The sequence below is a fragment of the Solanum lycopersicum genome, chromosome 4, assembly GCF_036512215.1.
Source record: "Solanum lycopersicum chromosome 4, SLM_r2.1".
NCBI lineage: Eukaryota > Viridiplantae > Streptophyta > Magnoliopsida > Solanales > Solanaceae > Solanum > Solanum lycopersicum.
In genome coordinates, this window is record NC_090803.1 from 2,207,082 (window position 1) to 2,226,938 (window position 19,857).

General features: G+C 30.3%; 2 protein-coding genes across 2 annotated transcripts; both read right to left on the minus strand.

Moving 5' to 3' along the window:
- Positions 1-2,706: 2,706 nt before the first annotated feature.
- LOC101266813 (probable peroxygenase 5) lies at positions 2,707-7,103 on the minus strand. The gene is made up of 6 exons (XM_010321086.4): positions 6,945-7,103; positions 6,757-6,852; positions 5,717-5,802; positions 3,922-4,016; positions 3,586-3,711; positions 2,707-3,112 (listed from the first exon to the last, which is right to left on the minus strand). Exons 1-6 carry the CDS (start codon positions 6,973-6,975, stop codon positions 2,965-2,967), a joined length of 582 nt encoding a protein of 193 aa, XP_010319388.1. The 5' UTR covers positions 6,976-7,103; the 3' UTR covers positions 2,707-2,964.
- Positions 7,104-11,305: 4,202 nt separating this feature from the next.
- Positions 11,306-19,152, minus strand: SUV (ubiquitin-conjugating enzyme E2 variant 1B-like). Its single transcript, NM_001287365.1, has 5 exons — positions 19,110-19,152; positions 17,122-17,261; positions 11,882-12,007; positions 11,675-11,801; positions 11,306-11,364 (listed from the first exon to the last, which is right to left on the minus strand). Exons 1-5 carry the CDS (start codon positions 19,150-19,152, stop codon positions 11,306-11,308), a joined length of 495 nt encoding a protein of 164 aa, NP_001274294.1.
- Positions 19,153-19,857: the final 705 nt, after the last annotated feature.

A 19,857-nucleotide genomic window follows, 5' to 3' on the forward strand; every position in this document is an offset into this window, starting at 1 on the left:
TAATTCATTATCAACAGCTGCCATTGTTGCTTCAACCTTTCAGACTGTGTTTAAACAATTTTGATCCTAACTACTGCAATTGCTCTGATACCATGTGCAGTTAATCAGAATAGGAACAACATGAAGAAGAAGAAGAAAAAGAGAGGAAGAAGAAGAGATGAAGATGCAGACGAAGAAGAATCCAGAACAGAGTTGTATATTAGTATATGAATGTGTAATACATGCCTATTTACATCAGTGTATGTATACAATAACTAATACATATAACAACTATAACTAACTCTTAACTAGCTCTTAACTAACTAGTTATCTTAATTACATATATGCCACATTGTTCAAGTGACACCTTCTTCAATAAAGTTTTTTTTTTTCCTTTCTTCTTTTAGTTCTTTGATATATTAAGTTTGCCCAATTTCTTGGCGAGTATAAATGCATGTGACATGTACTTTATCTTTCTAATATGATTATAATAGGCTTAAGTCATCGACAGCCCCTAAAGTTGTTTGCATAATTCACTTAGACACTTTAACTAGGACTATTACCTATTAGACACTTTAATATTAAAGAATATATATCTATTGAACATAGAATGAAATTTTTCTTAAAAAATATTTTGCGTGTAGTTCACGCGCATTATCTTAAAACAACGACAAATAAAATTATGACACTTGGCACATGGACCCACTCTAGCAATAAAATATAATTTTTCAATTTAAAAAAATGAAAAATAATTTCCAGCCTTTATTTATTAATCACTAAAATATTTAAAAAGAAAATCTCCCCCACCCCCACCTAACTGTTTGACCTTTCTTCTTCCTCTACCCTGTGAAACCCGGCAGCCACCATTAATTTCAGCATTGATAACGGAGATAACAAAAATAAAAATCTCCGTTTCAAATTTATTCTCCTATCTGTTATTCTCCATTCGTTTTGAGATTTTTGTGAAAATAAATAAACGTCAATAAATTGTTTTTAAGATTCATGACCAAGAAAATTTGAAGGTATGTTGAATTTTTTAATATCATCTTTAATAAATTAATGATTGGCGATGTTTGTTCAATCGGAGTGATCAAAATAGAGATGAACGAATATCGATCAATTTTTAACTCCAATGTTCGAATTTTTCTTTTTCTCACATATTAAATTAGCAGATTTTTTTTACAAAAAAAAAAGAAAAAGAACGAAACAAAATGCTAAGAATTTTGAAATCATTAGAATGGTGGGGGAAGAAGATAACCACTGGTGCATGGGTATGGGGGTGGGGATGGGGTGGGGTGGATAGAAATAGGGAAGAAGAAGAATTGTCCTTTTTTTTGTTAATTATTTTTAAAAATTAACTTAGGGGTATAAATTAAGAAGAAAAAAAGGAAAAATATTATTTTTAATAAATTAACGCGTTCAAGGAAAGTGAATTGTTTTTGCTATGTCAGCATTTTGTGTCTAATAGGAATGACTTTTGAACAAATAAAGTGTTCAATTGGCACAAGAATTAGTTAAGGTATCTAAATAAATTATGCCGACAACTTTGAGTGGCTGCAAATGACTTAGGCAATTACAATAATATGGTTCAAGATTATCAGTTGGTAGGTACATAAACAACTATATACTATACGCTCTGATGAATAAATGGTACTAGTACTAGTTATTTTTTTTTCTGTTAAGATATTGGAAAAAGATACAAATGTTAGGGAAATTTCTTTTTTGATTGATTGGATCAAAGTACAAAGGTTTGATTTCGTGTGAGATCATGTAACTTAATCAAGACTTCTTACATACATGATTACATACTCCAAAATGAAAATTTGTCTTTAATTTGGATACATAACAAATGCCCTCACATACATCGGCATTCTCTCGTGGTATTTTAAATACACGTGAATCACATCAACCAGATATATACGAATACATGTATCTAGTGTATATCTAGTGTGACTTTCTCTCTGTTTTTGTGTATCTGATAACAAAATAAATATATCTAAGTGTATTTTCCTCAAAATATGGTAGAAAGTTCTTAATTAGTGGTAAGATGCGCAATATTTTTAAAATATAAATAGTAATTGTATATATAGTAGTAAAGTATGTCTAATTATGTAGTTTTTCCTACTTTCAAAGAGAGAGAATTATCAACTACCAATTTTGGATTTAAAATATTATAGAAATATATTTCAAGGATATAATATTTTCTTTTAAAATATGATAAATAAAATGGCTCATACTTGCAGATCGATTTTTAGGAAATTTGGCACGTATTACACTAAACAGCCCAATTCCAATTTTGCTCTCAGTAGCCCAATAACATTTCAAATCACATAAAATATATACATATACGTATATATCTTTTGTTAATATTAATAAACTAGTTACCCGAACGATATATTTGAACCGAAACCCCATTTCAATATAGAATTTTGTAGCAAAATTCTTCACCCATTAACAATACAATATTCCTTCCATATTTTTTTTATACTGTGAATTAATTATATATTATCTCACTAATTAATAATTTCATGTCAAAATTTCAAATCAAACACAGGATACATATAATTTTACTATCAATAATCAATTAAAACTTAAACGAATTAGATGAAATTACATTTTCATGGATTAATTCTACCACCTCCACCTTCTACATATTAGGAAGGTCACAAATAAAACAAGGAAAAATGAAAGTTTCATCAAACAAAAAATAATTAAAGTGTCATATAATAAGAGAAAAAAATTAAATCACCCCATTAATCATCAGTATAAAGAAATAATACTTTACAAATTACAAATAAGAGAAAAAATCCACAAGATATCACTCCATACATACAAATGTTCTTACTATACATAGTGGCTAGGATTCAATCCATTTTTTTGAACTTGATATGAATCTGATAATAAAAACAAAACTACTTAAAAAAAAGATCCTGTTCAAAATAATTGAGAAATTAAATGAATTAGCTATAATTTGAAATTAATTAATTACTTTTTCTTCTTGGCTTGTTGCTCCTTGGCCATTTGTTCAAATAAGCTACCATCATAAACACCCCTAATTATTTCTTTTTTCAATAATCCATGCTCATCTTTGCAAAGAAAATATAAGATCTTCCACTCTGACTGAGCAGCAACACTGCATAATATTAAATCACCTTATTAGTATATAAGTTTCTTGCTTAACATGAAGCCAAAAAAAAAAAAGGAGGGGGGGGGGGGGTCTGTGAGTTTTCTACTTGAATTATCATCAAATGTTTATCGAAATCAACATCAAAATATGAGTTGTTTACTTTTTCTACACGAACGAGGGTGTTTGTTCAAGTAAAAAGGGTGAACAACTGATAGTTGAGGATGATATCGATAAACCTTTGATGATATTCACTTGATAATTTAGATATGAAATTCAAAAAACTAAGATACAAATTGTTTAAGACAACACTCATCTATGTCATTATTTATTAACTGAAAATTAACATAAATGAGTCAATTTTTTAACAGATGAAATAGATGAACCTTTTCTTTAACGTTTTATGACATATTTAAGCCTTTTTCCTTTTAAAAAAAAATGAATCTTTTTTCAAACGAAAATAAAAACAGAAGAAGTCTTACTATCCCTTAGAGTCATTTGGTTGCTTGTTTGCCTTAAGCATATCATCCAATTCTTGGGCTGTTAATGCATTTCCATTTGAACGTGCATGTTTGCTGAATATCTCTTCAAATTTTTCTTGAACAAATCTTCAAAATGAAAAAAAAACAAAACAATTTTGAGTTCTATTTTTCTTAACATTATTAATTAAAATGTATAATATAATATAGAAGGTTTTGTGACTTAATTAGCTAAAGTCATAGGTTCAAATCCTGAACGCAATAAATAATTTTAATTTGATATATTTAAAAAGAACAAAAATAGAGGGACGGATTCATTATTCCGAGGAATGTGTTTACCTTCCTTCACTATCGTAGACCCCACTGTCACTGGTGTGTTTGGCAAGTTTGATGTTTTTCACTTCAATAGGAAAGAGTAAAGAAGGCCCTTTTCCCTGTATTATTATTCAATATTATACCGTTAAAAAAAACGCACTAGTTTTAAAATTTGTATTCTTAAACATATCATCTAGTAACATTTTGTATATCATTTACTTAAAAAATGTTATTTTAAGTGCTTTTGTATATAATTTAGATAGATATATGAGACGTGGAGGGATTGTGGATCGGTACGGTGTGGATTGGAGCTACAGGAGTGGGAGTGGAGTGAAGATGATATGTATTGAATAAAAATAAACTATGACGTAATTAATGTAGAATGATAGTTGTGTAATGTTTTTTTAAAAAATTATTTAATTATTTTTTAACTGATCGAATATGAAAAAAATTAAAATTCCTTTGAAGCAAGGGAGAAGCTTTATCTAACATTAGAAAACATAGTACAATTAAACTTCAAATGAATTAAATAATGACTTGATTGATCAAACACATGCATGCAAGATAAGCTTTTTCTAATGACATGTTAAGTATTTTATATAATTTAATTTTGGCACATAATATAAGTGTGAACGTAACTTTGGATAATTGCGCACAACTCGGAGATAAAAGTAGGAGAATAAATTCATTTAAATAAAAGAGATCTCGATAAAATCATTTCTTGATTTGTTCGTGTCATTTTTATACTAAGCATCTATTTTTTTTTCTTCTATAAGTTTGAAATACCATACTTCTATAAAAGTTGGTTATACTATTGCTCCACTTTGGCAACATTAGGGCCCATTTCTAACCATGCAAACCACTTCTACAAAAACATTTTAGCGAATAATAATATTCTCTTCGTTCACAATTGTTTAACAGGTATATTAAAAATAAATATTTAAAATTAATTGTCAATTTAAATAATTTTTTTTTTCAATTCTACCCTTAATAATTATTCCATTTTGTTCAATTGAAAAGTTATGTAGACTTTTGATACTCTTGATATAGTAGAGTTATATTAGTCAAATTACACCTTGTATTAAATTTTCCTTGAGAGAGTGCTTGATCTTATCCTGACAAACAATTATGGATGAAACGAGGATATGAAATGAGAAAATTAGAATTTTAATTCACTGGGTTCAGAATTTTATAAGAATAATTTTAAGTAATAATAATTGAATCTATATTTAATATTTAATGTGTGTATATATTAAATAAATTTAATAACATGAATATATTATTTAAAATAAATCTATTAAATTTGACCAAAATCCACAAATATATTACTTACTCAACACTTGTTATGAAGTGCATTTTTAATCCAAAGAGTAGAGTAAAAGGTAAATTTAGATTTTCAATTTGACGAAGGATTCAACTGACCTTAAGAGTTTTGATATAAATTCAAATATATTTCACGTTAAAAATAATAAATTCAGATGAATATATTGTGATTATCAAAAAGCTATTGTCTTTTCCTTTACTTCTTTTCTATTTACACCCCTTCCCCCAACAAAAATAAATAAATAAATAAAACACTTATTCATGCAAAAAACTATTTCATGACTTCTATTATACGTCATATTACCTACTTTAGTCTTTCAATATAATATTTTTAATTGTTTTTATTTCTGTTACGATTTTCAAAATAAGAAGCACTTATTAAATAATAGGAATAAGAAATAATAAATTGTTTATATTCAAATTTACGAATCATGGAGATACTATATTAAAAATAATCTTTAACGATAACGATATACATAAATAAAGAGAGACTTACCGGTCGAGTTTTTCGGCTGAGGCCAAAATTAATGAAAAAGGAGGCAAAAATGGAAAGAAAAATATTACTTCCAATTTTTCGAAAACCTGAAAAATGATAAAAAAAAAAATTAAAAAAAATTAAAGGGTGATATTTCACTTGTTATTAAATGGTACACAGTGGGTGCTATAAATTAAAGTGGATGTAAATATTATTAGGATTTACTAAATTCAAGTCCACATATTACTATTGATTTTTATTTATATGTATTCAATAATACAATTATTTAAAAAAAAAAAAAGTGGACAGGACCACATATACATTAAATTGAAACAAAAATTTTTGTAGTGTTAAATTAATAGGTTGGGATGGATTAGAAAATATCAAAATCTATTAAGATAATAAAAAACGAGTTATTTACTCACTTACATGTTACTTGACAGGAAGTGAATTGGATTAGAATGAACGAAAAAAAATGGTTTTAATCAGCTTTATTCTTATCCTTTTATAATCAAAATTTGATTTTATATAATTTATTCGAGTACCTAATAAAAAAAATTCCTTATATAATAACTATATGATAAATATCTTTTAAAAATATTTAAACAAATTTCTAGTAAGTTAATTTTGAGTTACGTATCAACCATGTTTAATCTAAGGAGATAAAATAAGCAGATTATTAACCCGCCTAAACCTAAATAAATTAGGCAAAATATGATTTTATAGGATGATTTTGCCACCTAATGGGAAAAAAAAGTACTCTAATAACACTATAATTCCGTAATAATAACTAATTATAAAAACCTAAGTATTTTCATTATTCTAAACAACTTGAAACTCCAATTTTCCACCACAAATATTTTCTTCAATTATTTACCACAAATTTTTATTGTCATGAATTCCTTTGAGGCTAACAAAAAATTGGGACTCTTCTCTCCACTTATTCATGAGCAATGCAAATCATTAAAAAAGTAGTTCGATCTATATACACAGTATAATTTTCATACAGAGAATATTCAAATAGATTCTTCATTCGATAGATATAGAAAAAATAAAAATACCTTGATAAGTTTCCCAAGGGTAAATTATTCCGTCGTTATTGATATCGAAGAACATAACATGTTTCTGTAGAGGAGTTGGTTCGATCTTCGTAACTCCTGCATATAAAATTATAATTAAACGAACTATAGCTCATCAAATTAATCGATCTCGAATAATATGAAAATTATTTTTAAAAAAATTTGAATACCTTCTTGGTGAATGTTGTTTGCGGAAGCCATATTTAAAAGTTTGGTTATTTTAAGAATATAATAATGAATAGAGAAAAGAAGATATAGAAGAGAGCAATAAGAATATGGAAGGAATAAAGCAAGTATATATAGAAGTTGATGTGTATTATACAACTTGGAGAAGTATACTATATATATATATATAATTAATTATCACTACTTCCTTTCAAGGCCAATCTAGGATATCGGGTACGGATTTTTGGAAATTTAATAATTTTTTTGGGCAAATTTTATTTTTATATTGAGAGATTTATTTTCTTCGTCTAATAATAGTTGATAGTTGTATTATTTTGGGATATCCAGCAATATTTGTTCATTTTATATAATCAATAGTTCATAATTTACTCTTATCATTAATTAAAGTTATTTCTCTATAATATTTTTCAGAATGTTATATTTATTATATTCAAATGGTGATAACGAAAAATTACCTCTTTAATGAAAATTTTAAAATTCTATCAATGAATAAAATATATAACGAGAAATATGAGTGTTTTACCTATTTGTTAGTGTGGCTTTGTAGCACGACAGTATCCATATTATTGAAATGGTTCGTTAATAGAGATGGTTCAACTAATATATTTACGTAAATTCTAATTAATTATAATTAATTTAATAAATTTCGAATTTCGAATTTCGAATGATTGATCAAAACTAACAGGTGGCTAACAAACACAAGCTACAATAATGGGTCACACATTCTATACTTATATTTTGGCCTTGTGTTTACCTAATTCAAAATAATGATAAAGTCTTATTAAGTAAAAAGTAGTTACTTTTAGCTCGATCTTTTTTATTAGTAATTATTAATAAAGTTCAAGGAAAATATCATTCTTATAAAACTATTGCGAAATAAAAAAAAACATAAATTCAGTAAAAAAAATTAGTAATTTTAGATCAAATTCTATGTATATAAGAATTCGCTTAATATATACTAATAGTTTTATCAAGCATCCAATTAGTACCTGCATTTTTAAAAATATTAATATCTATAAATTTAAAATTTTAGCTTCGTCTCTGATAATCGAAAATTTTAAAAACAAAGTCCTTACTATAATAATTTATATATTGACCATTTTCTCTTTGCTGTTCTGGAAATTCTAAAGTAGGACCAACAATGCAATTACTGTCTTTTCTCTTTTTCACATCTGGAATTTAGAATCTCTCTTTATAAAAATAAATTTAATTTTGTTTTCACCTCTTTATTACCTGTTTCTCCCTTTCTTATATTAATTTTTTTTTAAAAAAAACTTTACTGATATTTTTTTAACATTATTCTATAAAATATATAACATGTGTTCGATACTTTGTTTTATATGTGTGTCTCTATGTGTGTATAGCACTTTTAAAAATAATATAAAATATAAAGTATTTACATTTTTTATTTGTAGCATTACATTCTTGTTTATTTCGTAGTACCAGAAATCCGCGTAAGAACGGATTCAATATATATTATTTTATTTATTTAAATTTATGTTATATGGATAAAATTAAAAGAAACTATCGAAAGGATAACTTTTCAATTCTCAGGAAAAAAAAAGAAATTAGTACAAGAAATTTTATAATTTGAAAATTTGTAAGTTCTTGGACGATAGAATAGGATTTTCTAATTGAAAGCTACATATATATTCTTTATAAAGTGGGAAAATGCACAAGTATCTCATCAATCTATGCTCGAAATTTTAGAGACACGCTTATACTATATTAAGGTCCTATTATCCCCTGAACTTATTTTATAAGTAATTTTCTATCACTTTTCGGCCTACGTGACACTAGCTTGAAGAAAAGTCAACCAATGTTGAATTCACAAGATAGTGTCACCTAGGCCGAAAATGGATAGAAAATTATTAATAAAATAAGTTCAGGGGTAATAAGACCTTAATATTGTATAAGTGTATCTCTAAAATTTCGATCATAGGTTAATGAAGTAGTTATATAATATCCCTTGTAAGATAGTAATTAATTTGATACTGTCATGTTGGACCATAGTCATGAGATACTTGGTAGTGTATATCACATATTTAAATTCAGAAATGGACAAAATAAATAAAAAGAAAAGATTAGGTTATGTTGCTTGTTATATTTTAAGAAGAAATCGATTCAATTGATTTGATTTGATTTGATTTTTAAGAAGAAAAAGATCTATTCAAATCGAATCATAAACAAAACGTCCCTAACTAACACTATTGTTAAAAATAAATTGAAAATAGATTTAAACCTCTATGCACAAATGACCCAAAAATAACTATATAAATTGTTCTTTTGAATTTAACTTACGTACATTGTAGTTACAAGTATTTAAATAATATTGTAATATATTTTTAAACTTATTGTAACAAGATCTTTTACATTTATTTTCATGGATCTAATTATATATACAGAGTGTGTAATTTTACTTTTATAGTATATATTCAGTTTGTTGTCGTAAGTTATTTTTCTCATTTTGTTGTTATTAATTTAACTTATTGTATATATAGTTATATTATTTATAATTACTCCTATCATTTTTAAAAAAATTACTATAGAAGGTATAATAATTACAAAAGGATGCTTCTTCAATTGTTTTTATTAATTATGGACTCTTCGTTAGCTATCCAAAATATTGTTCCGTCCGTATTAAAATACTTGTCATAATAATTATTTCTTTGATAATTAAATAATATAAACTTTGATCAGTACTTTAAAATATATATTTTCATCATATTAATATGAAAATAATTAAAATTTATAATACTTCCATATAAATTTTTTGATATTCAAAATTATTCGTTCAATACATCAAATTAATTTAATATTATTCCACTTTATTATAAATTAATTAAATTAACTCTCGAAAAGTGAAACGTGACAACTATTTTCTGGTTCGATAAAAAGCACTTGGTTTGAAAACGTGGAAGCAAACGAACCACAAAAGCAACTAAAACTACATTTATTTGACGTGAAAGTTAAAGCAAGCAATAACAAACATTTATTTGCTTTATTAACAAATAAAGAATTTATACTTTTATTTTTTTTCTTTGTTTTGGCTTTAGCTTTACAGGAAACTAACTTCTAATAAGCAATAACAAAGAAAAATATGTTCCCTGTGTGGTGGGGTAATCTTAGTTGCTGAGAAGTAAAGACTCTTTTTTCGATTTTTCATTTGATATTCGATATTTTTTTAAAATTCAATTAATTTAAATTCACGTCAGAAAGTCATACTTTTGAGACTCTATCAAACATAGTTTCATACTTGTAGGGATATATCCATGTGCTAAATTTGGAACATGTGAACCCATAGTTTCTTCGTAAAATATAGATATTTTACGTATAGAATTAATATTACTGACACTCATATAACAAGAGGCTAAATTTAAAATTTGTTTCTTATTATGATATATGTTTCAAACTTAAGCTCATTTGAAGTATATTTGAGTGTTGAATTGAATCGAAATATCTGAAACAAGCCAAAAATATATATCATATATACCTAATATTAGGTTTTGCTTAAGGCCACAACTTTGACAAAAATTATCTAAAAGCTCTTAGTTGTCAAATATTTGTGGTATCAAAATGGATTATCTTTTATCAAAGAAAACAACTATACATTATGTCATTACCCATTTTTAAAAAATGTCATTTTCGAATAAAACTAAGAAACACTCGATCTTTAGTTAAACGTCTCGAGTCTGATATCTAATTATGAAATTAATAATGATAAGAAGCATTATCCCTTTTTAATGGTCCTTAGGTTATACAATTTGCGTTTTGATTTGTTGGGTTGGGTGGGGGTGAGGTGGGGTTGGGGAGGTGGTTACTCCTACAACTCAATATAAATACTTACGTGTCATTTGATGTGAGATATAAGGTATGAAAATTCCGAAATAAAAGCAAAATTATATTATCCTGCGTTTAACTGGAGATATTATGTAGTCCTTAAAGATTTCAACCATAGTAATAAGATAAGTTAAGCTCATATACATAGTAGGATAACTTATCCCGAAATAACTTGAACCTAACCAAACGACCCGTAACTTATGACTAAGTTTACTTGAAATCACATGAAAATTGTTCTTCCATAACCTAAGAGGAAAATCATTTGTAATTCTCAAACAAATTAGACCAAAATTCAGCAAATCATAAATATGAAAACTATAGTTAGCCTTATTCAGAGTGTTGGATAATTGGTTATTAAACATCAATCCATCCCATAATTTAAGGAGGATTCAATAAGAAATACAAAACATACACATAGTTATACATGCTACGATACTATGGAATCGTCTACGTATTTTTTTAAGGTTATATACAAACATTATTATCTTTCAGTATTTTATCAAACTTACATAATGCAGCATTTCACAACTAGGCCTTTTTGATCCACCCGGCCCTCTTCATTGCCTGGCAAAAGAAAGTAGTCTTCATTCAGATTGATATCGTAATTTTGTTGTTCTCAACGTGCTATTTGATCTAACAAAGCGGTACATTACTGTAATTGCTCGTATTGAGATATTACTGAGGGAGCCATATAGCCACAAAGTGGAGTCTGGAGATGGTAGAGTGTATGCAGACCTTACCCCTACCTCAAAGGTAGAGAGATTGCTTCCAATAGACGCTCAACTCAAGGCAATATTATATAGAACAAGAGATAATAATAAAAATGAGAAGTACTAGAAGTTCATTTATATTGATCAACCTAGTAAAGACTCACCATCAGAAGGCTGAGCTAGTTTTCGATTTTGGGGAGACGTCATTTCCTTTTTCAACTGCATCAGTATATCCTCCATTGTGTTTTCCCTCTTCCAGTCAGCAAGCATGGGGAAATGACTTGGCTCTACCTGAGAAACTTTCTCACGCGTAAGCGTACTTTGTTAATATGAAACCTAATAAAGTCGGATAGAAAGTACGTGGTACTTACCACACCAGTTTCATAATTTACGCAGCTCATGTTAATCCTGGACTGGAACCTTACACCAGGTGGCTGATCCGGATACTCCTTTCCACAAAATAGTTTCAGCTGATAGATGCGCCCTTCGTGTACAGTCTGTCAACATTACATGTCATTATCACAGAAATTTTTGCTTTCCTTACGGTCAAAGTCGGCATGAGTAGCAAGCAATTATTTTGTCAGTCTTGCAAAAACAAATTGAATACGGTAAAGAAATGGATTTTGGGCTTAACTCAGCTCCAAAAGCAAGCTCCGGAGGAGAGGATTGCCCAAAATCATATAAGAAGACCAATTACTCATGTCATATCTGATGGGGGATTCTTAACACTCCCCGCACTCCCAGACCTCGTTAACTGAAGCATGGACGATAAAATATGGGGGAACATTGGTGAACAAAGAATTGAAATGGGCCTGGTTCTAATACCATGTTGAAGTGTAACCATTTCATCTATAATCTTAAGCCGTCAATGGCCACACTTTTATTATTTAGTTATATTCTAAACAAATACAAACTAAGGCACATTTGATAGAAAGACGGTTGTCTTGATTCTAATATTGAGTCAACTCCATTAAGACCACTAGAGCGGTTTCTAACAACTACAGAAGGATAATTTTCATTTACCAAAGACCATATTTGATTCAAAGAATGCTAAATAACCCAAGCGAGAATTAAGGTCCACTGTATTTTGTCAACGGCTAACTTGTGTTTACTAACACAATCATTTTTTTTATTACATGAATATATGATTCCCACCCACCTAATGCTGACATCTTGTTTCTATCATCACACATGGTGGTTGAAAATCAAGTTATCCGTAGCTGGAGGCAGTTACTTCATTGTCTTTCTATAGTTCTACTTTCATTTTAAGATTTTCAGCCATACTGCATTGATCGTTCATTTACTTTTTTATGCACCCGTGTAAAACAAATGCAATATGGGCAGTAATACCTCCTTAAATTCTTCCACATAAACTAAAAAATAGGAGTTGTTGTACACTAAAATGGCCCAAAAAAAGATGCGAGTACCCACCCATACTGGAAGGTATGCATGCATCTGTAGACAAATTCATGTAACATAGGTTTCCATAAGCAGCTGAACTAATAAGTATGACTGTACAGCAGTTCACTTTTTATTCCAATAAGACAATATTGGCTTTTTAACGAGGTTGAATGTGTTGGGTACAGTATCAAGGGGATGAACTGAAACTAAAGTGATATAAGATGTGTAATATTTTCATAATAGTTTCTTATCCAAAGAGATGAAGGAGGTATGTATATGAAGTGTTATAATGGAAGGATGAGTACATATGAACACATGAGAGTGTCAAACTGTCAATACCTGTACACTCAATTCTTGCTACTTTTAATGACAAGAATTCACATGAAGTAATCATACCAACATCACACTCAGCAGACACTGATATACTGATAGATCAACACAAATGCAGGCAGAAGGACTTACATAACATGTCTACTTTGTTCATCTTTTTCTTTCTCTTTTCTTTTGTGGTAACTAAAGATTCATAAAAGCAGAAAACAGAGAAGAATAACACTAACAATAAATTCAGAAAAATCCAATAACTCTAAAAATTGGACAGATGACACCTCCTAAGAATGTTACATTTAGTACAAAAAAAAGATCCAAAACAACCAAACACCTCTGTTACTACAAGCATTCACATGAAGTACTCGTACCTATGTCACACACATCAGACACTGATATAGTGATAGTCAACACAAATGCAGGACTTCTGTAACATGTCTACTTTGATCGTCTTTTTCTTTCTCTTTTTTTGTGGTAACTCAACTTTCAGAAAAGCAGAAATCAGAGAAGAACAACACTAACATTAAATTCAGAAAAATCCAATAACGCCAAAAATTGGACAGATGATACCTTCTTAGAAAATAACTTTTAGTACAAAAAAAGATCCAAAACAACCAAACACCTCCATTGCTGCAATCAGAAATGTCGAAATGCCTTTGTGCCAACATCTAGAAACATCCCGCTCTCCACCAGTTTTTCAGTCTGAACTCTGAACTAATTTGCTCTCTCTATCTCTATCTCTTCTTCTTTTTTGTACCCTTCTCTAGACTGTTTCCCGCTCTTCTATATCTACCCCCTCATTGGTTATCTAAACCCTAACTAATAAAACATATTTCAGTGCAGAGCCTGCAGGCAAATCTCTAGATTATTTCCTGCAATACCAATCCTTGTTACTCTAGTTTCTTTTATCTATAGAAGGACATGCATGCTGCTTTTTACCATACTGAATGTTTTTTCTTGAAATGGTAAGTATTGTGCCCTACTATCCTCTTGTTCACCAAAAAGGTGGAGTTCAAAAATCGAAGCCCTTCGATGAAAATCGAAGTGTCATTTTCAAAGTTTTTGTGGCCCAAGTGTGTCCTTAGTTCCTTGTGGCAGAAAGATGCACCTGGAATAAATCATATGTGCAAACTTGCTTGTTAAGTCATTAAGTGGCAAAGTTCATGTTGCCAACTAACTACAAATTCATCCTTGGATTGTAAGTGATCACTAATAGCTCTTGATGATACAACAATAACAACTATGTCTCAGTCCCAAACAAGTTGGGCTGGCTATATGAATCCTCATTGATCATGTTTATCCAATTAAAATTCATCTTAGACAAGCCTTATACAAAATACAAATAATAATAATAATAATAGAAATACTTTAAGTTCTCTATATTTTCAACTAGCAAAAAAATCTCTACTAGGCCAAAAGACTCCTAGAGAGCATTGGACCTCAACTAAATGTATTAACATAACTAAAACCTTTGGCAAGGGCAGAAGATAACAAGGAATCAGAAGCAGCTGAGGAGGACCATCCCTGATCCCTCTGTGCATTTTATGGACCATCTGGAAGGAGAGGAACAACACTTTGAGAATAGAAGGGCTCACATCTCTGATATCCGGAATAAAAAATACTTGTCCCCGAAGTCTGTTCTTTTGGTGTAAAAGATGTTATTGAGAGTATGGATCAGTATATAGAGTTTTTAGATTTGTTAGGAAAATTTTAATTGGTGCTTTGCTGTTTTAGGTGTTGACTGCTTATGATGCAGTCTTTTGTACCATCATGGTACCTTTACTATTAAACTTTAACCTTATCACGAAAAATATGACTTAAACCTTGTTTTCCTCATAAGGACTAACAGAACTAAAATCTATTCTCAACCAGTGTCTATTGCCTATGTATATTTTGTTCTTCTGTTATGCTCTATCTTTCGTAAGTCTGCATGAATTCCAAGAGATTGTAGGTCTTTCAAGACATTACTTTCCATGTGTTTTAGGCCTACCTTTCCTTTTTTAACAACTTCATTCACCATGATATGACATTTAAAGACTAGTGCATATGAAGGTCGAGGCAGGACCCGACCAAACTAAGCGATCTTCACTTGTTTTATCTCAATGTGTGCCACTTGCACCTTCTGGAAAATGTGGTCGTTTTTTTAAATCTTGTCTAATTTGTATTACCACATATCCGTATTAGGATCCGCAGCCCTGTAACACTCATCTTGTGGATGTGTTGAACTTTAGTGGCCCAATACTCACTCTCATATAAAATTGTTGGTCTTATAATTTGTGCAGCAAAACATCTTTCACTTAAATAGACATCCTTTTATCACACAACACCCTGGTTGCACTTCTCCATTTCAACCATGCATATTTGATCCCGAGTGTAACATCTTCATCTACAATTCCATTCTCCTCAAACGGCAAGCCTATGTATCAACTTTTTTTGCATTTAGGCACTACAACCCCATCTAAACTCACCCCAACTTTATTTTCCTTATGCTGACTAAACTTGTAGGATATATAGTCGTTCTTACTTCTACAAATCTTAAAACCCTACTCTATAGATTGCTTCTACATAGCTCAAGCTTTTGGTTGACACTCTTGCTAGTTTTGTCAGTTCGCACAATATTGTCAGCAATAGCATACACCAACAAAGCTGACTCTGATGTCCTAAAATATATGTGCTGTATCATTTTTCCTTTAACAGATAATAAATGATTTAGACACATTCAAAAATCCTGTTTCAAGGACGGACTTCTATACTCTATTTTTCCACCACTTGTTCTTTTGCTACTTCTCTACTGCTTACCTTCTTCCTTCCTCTTGCACTCTGAATCATTTTAGTACATACTATTACATGCACCATATCATGCTCTTTCTTTAAGCAGATTCTAAATGATAATGACTCAAATACAACATTGTGCACACATTGTATATCATGCTTTTTTTAGCAGATGATACATAATTATGACTCAAAAATTGATATCCCATAAGTGGGATGTTCTCTCTCTGCCTCTTCATCCAACAACTCATTGCGAACATATTTTTTATCAATAACTTGTATGGCATACTTTCTTCTTAATTATTGTTCTTTTTCTAGTGCAGCCACAATCCTGTTCAAAATGAAGGGACCTGCAGTAGTTTATTTTCCTAGTTAACCCAGATAAACTTTCTCCAATAACTTAGCACATGGATATGGCATAATCAGCCCTAAGTCTCCTTCCTCTCAGTTATCTTAGTATTGTTTTTAGGATACCCAGGGAAAGACATCTCAAAAATGAATTGCAAATCAAGTCTGTAACAAAATCGTAAATCGAGGTATGATCAAATAGTCAGCAAAGGTAACTGAAGATCAGCCTGAGAACCAAAATCAAAAAACATATTTTCATTAACAGCAGAACAAAGTACCATGAAGCTTAACTGCAGTAACGGTAATTCTGCCATTACAGCTAACAGTTACTACTTATTAGAATAACCAAGATATGCATACAAGTCTATAAACTGTAATTCAGTTAATTCTAGACTCAATTTGAATTGATTCATGTGATTTATAACATGTAAACTCTGAAAAATGTGACTTATGTTTTTCATGGAAGAGAATTCAAAACTGTTGTTACCTTTGGTTTGTTCTACGACTTGAGTGGTACGATTTCAATTGACTATCTTAATTGACAGAATTCAGTATCCATTGTAAATGAGTAATAACATACTTTAGATGTCAACATGAGAGTTCTCCTCCTAACATTTAGGTCCAAAATCCAAAATACAATGTCTACGTGCAAATATATAGTTGTAAAGTCACTTGCATCCTTGGGAAAAACAATCAGTCTCTTCAAGAACATATGCAAAAAAGAGTCACAAGCACAAACATGAAAGAACTGATAAAGCAAGCCTACATTAGGAGGGCCAATGATAGTTCCTGTCCATGACTGCATGTACACGTCATCTGCATCATCCATCCCATAGCTGACAGTTCCATCCCCTATTCCTTTTTCTCCTCTTTCAAGCTCCTCCAATAATCTGAAATTCCTTGGGACTGGACATGAGCACAAATATTATCAGGTGAAGATTTCAAAACATGCTGATATAGTATGTTGAATGTAGTGCATTAAGAACAGCTTCCTTGAAAAAGAATAAAGACAGTTACTGAACAATGTCATTTCATTGTAATATTATGCAGTTTAGAGCAACAAAAGGGGTAGTGTTAGGCTAAGTTTCATTACACTGCGAGGTAGCATTGAATGTCTAAGGAAAATTAATACTCCTTCCGTCCCATTTTATGTGGCACCCATTCCTTTTCAGTCCGTCCCAAAAAATAATGTCACCTTACTATAATTAGAAACAAACTAACTTTAATATTCCCCTTTTACCGTTAGCCTTATATAAATGACGAGATGGCCAACAGCTTTCTCGTGAAAGTAGTTGTTTCTAGGAAGCTAATAAAGATAACTGGTTACGTGTTTAGCACAATTATCAGCATTAAATTAAGGATGCAAGCAAGTTAAACAGAAAACTCAAACTGGAACCAAGATTAGAACCTCGGGCATCTCCATAGATGAAGGTCTTATTTTCCACTCTTGGGTTAGAGAAGATTACTCCTCATTTGGAGCCACAGAAGTAATATTTTTCGAGCCAATCACCCATACTCTAATCAAGAAAATGTAAGTCAGTGTTTAGTTCTATTCATTTTGATAGCTTCTCTGCTATGGATGAAAAGTAGCTGTTAGTTATTCCTAATTACAATAAAAGCATTTGCTTTTACATAGCTACTTCATTTTGCCTCATGTTGTCTTATACTAGTTCCCACCCAACACATTCAAATATTTACCCTCAAGCAGCTAGAGGAGAAAGGAACGATGTCCAGACTGGACTTAGCACCTATCATCCAACTACTCCTTTTAGGAATGGAAAAAAGAAAGGATGGCCATAGATCACTGATGTCGAATTCACAAAAAAAGATAATTTGTGAAAGAATCGTGGGTTCTCAGAGTATGTTTACATTATAATAAAGTGCGAAGGAAGGAGCGAACGCTACTCAACCAGACGGGAGAAGCAACCAAATAAAGTTGGTTCGCCTTCTCTCCTCCACTGCAACATAGTCGATCCAATCCCTGATGAAAATATTCCAAAATGGAATTGGATTTCCACTCACAAGTATGGAAGGTTCGATATCTCTGACAGGTTATATTTATGGTTGACATGGGATGGATCTTTTAATGTGGTATGTCATAACTTATAAATTATATTCCCTTCTTTACATCCACATTTTTTAACCATCCATATCTCAGATACATTAAACTCTCTCTGAAGTTAGATTTCAATTTCCAAAAGAAGCCAAACAAACAACACATACACAGAAGCAGTAGCAAGTCAAGAAAGGAAACTCGACCTCCACAATCGATTAAGCCCCAAACACCCAAGGTAACGGGACATGTACCACCCCGATAGTAAACCACAGCTACAGATTACAACAGCGTAGTAACCTTATCAATAGTTTCTTATAGAAACAGAACTTCCAAAATTTGCATCAATTCAGCTAATAACTTCACCTTAATTTGGCAAGCATTTCTGTTAACAAAAACTTCAACTTTCCCATAAAAGTGTACACCAAATTCATCCAATAGGACTAAAAATTGAAACTTTCTATGTCAGCAATCATCAGCCAACTCACTTAACCTAATCTGAACAAAACCAATAAAGAAACCCTATTCCCAAATACCATAAAGAGTTTAAACAGCACAAAAATTGTTAACCCCATGAATCCAAAAAAAAAAAAAAAAGACCCCTTTTGAACAACAAGACAAAAGAGTTATACAAAGATCTACCACCCCAAACTTGAACTGAAAATAAAAATCCAATCTTTTTCCAAGATTTTGATGCTTACCTACAACCCTTGATGATCCTTCTGACCCCATTTCTGGCAACATTCAGAAATACAACAGTGAAGCAAGGTTCTTTGAGGTGAAAAACCAAAAGGGTATACCTAAGAAAGAGGCAACAAGAAAGAGAAAGTGAGAAATAGGGGGAAAGGGCAATAAAATGTTGGTCCCAACTCCCTAAATCAAGAATGCAGCTGTATGGTACACTAACTACTATTCACTGTGTGAAGTTTACAACTGCTAATACAATTTGACAAAGCTTTGAGGATAAGATTTTAGGTAAAAAGGGGGGAAAAAGATCAAACTAAAGAGGAAATGAATTGATGATAATAATATGTTCATCATTTTTAGTGTCACACTCACCGATTCACGGCTTGAACTTTTTTTGTTTGGTTAAGTGAAAAGAGCAAAATTTGACTCCTCAAGTAAATTGTTAAAACTAGCCACCCAAGTCTCGTCTTTTTTTTAAAAAAATATTTTAATAATATCAAAACATTTTTTATAAATGATCGCAATGTTTGAATTTAAATGTGTATCTGAATGACTAAATGCATTGGTTCTTAATTTGAATACTGAACGTTAAATATGTGAATATACATAATGTCTTCTTTATTTGTAAACATAGATGTTGAACCTTCTTCAACTTTTTCGTGTGTTCTTCATAGTTTAGACTATTTAGTGGAAAATTTGATTCTGTCATTATTAGAAGTTAGTAATGGTGGTGATGATAGTTGTGATAGCAGAGATAGTTAG

What these genes read in the sequence shown, in the direction of transcription:
- SUV (NM_001287365.1), bottom strand. Translation starts at nt 19,152, where the DNA reads ATGTTGCCAGAAATGGGGTCAGAAGGATCATCAAGGGTTGTAG. An exon ending in TAAATTATGAAACTGGTGTG is followed by an intron (nt 11,802 to 11,881) that starts GTAAGTACCACG and finishes AAAGTTTCTCAG; the next exon opens with GTAGAGCCAAGTCATTTCCC. An exon ending in ACTAGCTCAGCCTTCTGATG is followed by an intron (nt 11,365 to 11,674) that starts GTGAGTCTTTAC and finishes TTCTTTTGCCAG; the next exon opens with GCAATGAAGAGGGCCGGGTG.
- LOC101266813 (XM_010321086.4), bottom strand. Translation starts at nt 6,975, where the DNA reads ATGGCTTCCGCAAACAACATTCACCAAGAAG. An exon ending in GTCTACGATAGTGAAGGAAG is followed by an intron (nt 3,712 to 3,921) that starts GTAAACACATTC and finishes TTCATTTTGAAG; the next exon opens with ATTTGTTCAAGAAAAATTTG. An exon ending in CCAAATGACTCTAAGGGATA is followed by an intron (nt 3,113 to 3,585) that starts GTAAGACTTCTT and finishes AATATTATGCAG; the next exon opens with TGTTGCTGCTCAGTCAGAGT.